This window comes from Lentinus tigrinus, assembly GCF_003813185.1.
Source record: "Lentinus tigrinus ALCF2SS1-7 unplaced genomic scaffold L226scaffold_135, whole genome shotgun sequence".
NCBI lineage: Eukaryota > Fungi > Basidiomycota > Agaricomycetes > Polyporales > Polyporaceae > Lentinus > Lentinus tigrinus.
Window position 1 is genome coordinate 1 of NW_027138044.1, and position 4020 is coordinate 4020.

The window sequence follows — 4020 nt, forward strand, 5'->3', positions numbered from 1 at the left end:
CTGTAAGGTAGGGTTTATATACGGAAGTCCGATAGGAGTCCGACAAGAGTAGGGACAGGAGGCGGACTGCGGAGATGACGAAGCGGAAGCAAATAAACTGGGCTAGTAAGTATAGGCGGCGGATACACTGCGGAGATGACGGGGCGGAAGCAACTGAACTGGGCTAGTAAGTGTAGGCAGCGGATACTGATGTCATAATACGATCGGATGACAGAGCGGGGGTCGGAGGCAATCGGAGTCCGGACGGAAGTCCGGATAAGGCAGGAGGGAAAGGAGTAGGGGGGTGACGTATTAGCCGGGAAAGGGGGGCGGAGTTCAGGGGTAGTCGGGTCGGGGTTGTGTCGGAGAGGCGGCAGGGCGGACTTGGGCACGGGATGTGACAGAAGCCGCCTGGAGCGCCAGCACAGACTCACAAGACAGACACATCACTCCTGGCGGTGGAATCATCAGAAGCTGGAATGGACTCCTTGGAAGAGGTGGAGATGGCGGTGGTTGAGGCCCTCGGCCTTGGTGATCGCGAGGTATATGGAAGGCGCAAGGGCAAGTCTCGCAGGCTGCGTCAGCTTGAGCAATGCTACGTCGAGCTCACCGTCCCTCCATCCCGTCGTGCAAGCCGGTCCACTCCTCATCAGACTCCACCACCGCATCATATCAGCGAAGTACCATCCGCTACTTCTAATGGTTCCCGGATAGATCCCTCTACCTCCATCCCAACCCCACGGCCCGATTCAGCATCCAACCCATCCGACCCAACGCAGGCTGATGCTGGAGCTCCGGTTCCACCACGCAGGTCGGCCCGTGCTAACAAAGGACAGCATTCCAAGAAGAAGGGCCAGTAAGTAGTTGCGGAGTCAACGGCTTTGTGGTAGTTACAATGTAGCGTCATCTGGGCTGTGTGTAGACTAAATGTCAGAGATATCCATCCGACCGAGCTGTGCGATCTCAGCGCACCGTGCGATCTTTCCGTACCGTCCGATATGCCCGGGCCGTCCGATCTGCCTGAGTCAAGCCATCCGCCCGACGCGCGCGACCCACCCGACCCGTCCGATGCGTCCGGTCCGTCCGATGCGCCTCATCCGCTCGAGGCGTGACCCCCCTGAGCTGTCCGACCCGTCCGACCCGTACAAGCCGCGCCATCCAACCGAGGTACCGCGGTCGTAGTAGCTGTAGATAGATTGATGTTGTCTCAGCGTTGGCTGGCCGGGCAGTCAGTCAGGCATAGCTAAACCAGACACAAGATATGCATTATGGGCGAGTCAAGAAACAAGCTGAATTGCAGCTACATGAACATACAACAGGCGAAATACAAGCGATATGCTGAGGAGTCCCGAAACCATCCCTGCGGGTCTAACTACACCAGTCCTTCGCCCGACTGCTTGGACAAACCGTCTTTGATGCCCTCGCGGGATGCGAGGAGCAATGCTAGCCTGGTCGTTGCCCGCTGGGCTCGAGTGTCCTCCGGTCCCACACGCGTCGTTGCCGTCGCCGAACCACTTGTCGAAGGCCGTCCTGCTTCGCCCACATTGCATAGTGGGATGGGAGGCATCTCGCGACCGACAGGTACGTCCGACAGCGGAGCTTCCACCTCGGTTGTATTGGTGCCTTCCGCGGGAGGAACAGTCTCGTCGCGCGAGACAACACTCGGTGCACCTTGCGGAGCGTCATCGGCTGGATGTTCCTCGTCGGGCGATGCGATGTCCCGCTCGCCTTGCAGCGCGTCGTCGTTGGTCTCGTTGCGGGTCTTCTCTTTGGGTTCCAGCCAAACGGCGGAGGGCGGGCGTGCTCGTTCTGACTGCCGTGGCAGTGTCGAGTTGCGGGCAGGGCCAGGGGGCTTTGGGGTCGCCTCTTCCGGGAGCTCGTCGGACCGCTCGCTGTTCCCATCGTCGCGATGCTCGTCCGGCCGATCGCGGCTCTCCTCTTCGGAAAGCTCATCGAACCCATCGTCCATTTCCTCGTCCGGAAGCTCTTCGAGCCGAGCTCGGGTCTCTTCTTCCCGGGGGTCGTCGGACCGATCGGAGCCTTGGGGACTCCCATGTGAAACCGCATCTTCCTGCCAGCCATCGACCCAGCCTTGGGCCCCGCGCCCATGCGGAGGGCTGGGAGGCTCGTTGGACCCGTGGCGAGCATCCGAGGTGTTGCTGCGCCCCTCCAAGTAGTAATCGGAGCGGTCGTCCCGGGTCCAGCTCCTGGATGCGGACCACCGACCGACCCGACCCCGCGAACCTCCGGAGTAAGATGCCGCCGGAGGTTGAGAGACTCGCAAACGGGCTTCAAGCTCCAAGACCTGGGAGCGAAGTCGCGCTATCTTGGAGTCCTTTGAGACAAGATCTTGACGTGCAGCATCGCGCTCCCGCATGGCGGCGACTGCCTCTCGGGAAGTGGTTGCGACCGAGGACGTCAACGCCGCGAGCTCTTTGCGGGCCTCCTCCTTGAACGCGTCGTGTGTGGCCTGCTGACGGTTCAGCGCAGCCCATAGGGTGGTGATGTTGTTGTTGAAGTAGGAGTGGTTCTCGTTGATCCTGGTAATGACGTGGGGGCCGGCGGCGTTTGGGGCGATGTAGGAGAACCTCGACGACATAGGGGAGGTCGATGCGGATGCATCGGGGTGGTCGGGGATTGCTTGCAACATGTCGTGCTCGAAATCCGGGGTGTATACGTCCTCGGATGCAGAGCTGCCTGCTGCATACGGGCCTGGGGTAGTCCCGCCCACATTTTGGTCGTGTACGAGCTCTGCTACATTTCGCAAGGTTTTCCAATTAGCTGGACACGTCAGCCGGCTCATAGATCACCAACGATGAGAGGTACGTACTGTTTCCTTGAGGAACAACGCCCATTGCATGGGCTGCAGTTCGGCGACGCTTCGCCGCTGGCCTCCGCGCAGAGATGTCCTCCTGCTGCTGCTTCCCCTGCTCCTGCTGCTCCTGCTCCTGGTCCTGGTCCTGCTCCTGCTCCCGCTCCCGCTCCTGCTCCTGCTCCTGCTCCTCCTGCTCCTCCTCCTTACCGTCCGCACCATCATGATCTTCGGGCGATGCCTGCCTCTTGCGTTTGGTCAGCGACGATGTGCTCCCTTGCCCGGGGGTGCCCCTTGCGTGCTTGACACCCGACGACCCCTCACGCTTGTTGCGACGGGTTTGCTTCTGGCCGACGGCACCCTTGCTCTGAGCTGCACGCAGCTCGTCCGCGAATGCCTGCGGGAGTGTCACGCTCATGGTGGACCTCCTGTCCACCTCGGCCGGGTGCGGGGTTTTTGCCGTCGCGGTTCGCGCCCATTCGTAGAATATCCACCGACGCTGATTGTAAGTCCACTTCGGCCCGGCCCTGGGCTGCTTAGCGGCGAAGCTGCACCCGAGGCTGCTCTTCGCGCACCCCTCGCAAACCACGCCGTGGGTGATGTTGATGCGACAATTGATGCCGCGCTGCCCGCATCTCCTGCACGCGAACCTCTGGAGATAAACGAGAGGAAGCTCAGTATATAATACGTCACGATGTAATGGAAACGTACCGGCACCACTGCAGCGTCCACGATCCCGTCGGCCTTGGGATCCCAAATCGTGTCGGAGGTTTGCAGCCACGAGAATGGCTTGCCATCTGAGCTTGAGGCAATCGGAGGGGTTGGGCGGCCGGAGGGTTTGGTTTTCGCAGCGGTCGGCCCTTTCTTCGCCGACGCGGGTGGGGGAGCGACGTATTTGCCTTTGTCGGCCCTCGTCCTCATGCGAGTCACCCGTCCCACAACTGTCACGGTCTGTGGACCAGCACCCCCTTTTTCGCCCCTCCTGGAAGTTCCAGTTTCCTCTTTCAGACCCTTTCCTATCTTGGACACCCCCTTTTTGGATCCCCTGAACCCCATTCCCGTGACCTCATGCTCCGTTCCCGTGACCGTATGCTTCATTCCCGCAGTTACCTCCCCTTTACCATGTGCTTTCCCGCCCTTTTGTCTTCCACCCGCGCAGCCTCGTTCCCCTTCCCATGTGATTCCCTTCCACTAGCACGTGATTGTCTTGCACTGGCACGTGATTCTCT

General features: G+C 60.6%; 1 protein-coding gene across 1 annotated transcript; it reads right to left on the reverse strand.

The window, feature by feature from the left end:
• Positions 1-1351: 1351 nt before the first annotated feature.
• L226DRAFT_527722 (uncharacterized protein) lies at positions 1352-3889 on the reverse strand (the record flags this gene model as incomplete). Its single annotated transcript, XM_067679162.1, has 3 exons — positions 1352-2733; positions 2810-3443; positions 3503-3889. 3 exons carry the CDS (start codon positions 3887-3889, stop codon positions 1352-1354), a joined length of 2403 nt encoding a protein of 800 aa, XP_067528226.1.
• Between the last annotated feature and the right edge of the window lie 131 nt (positions 3890-4020).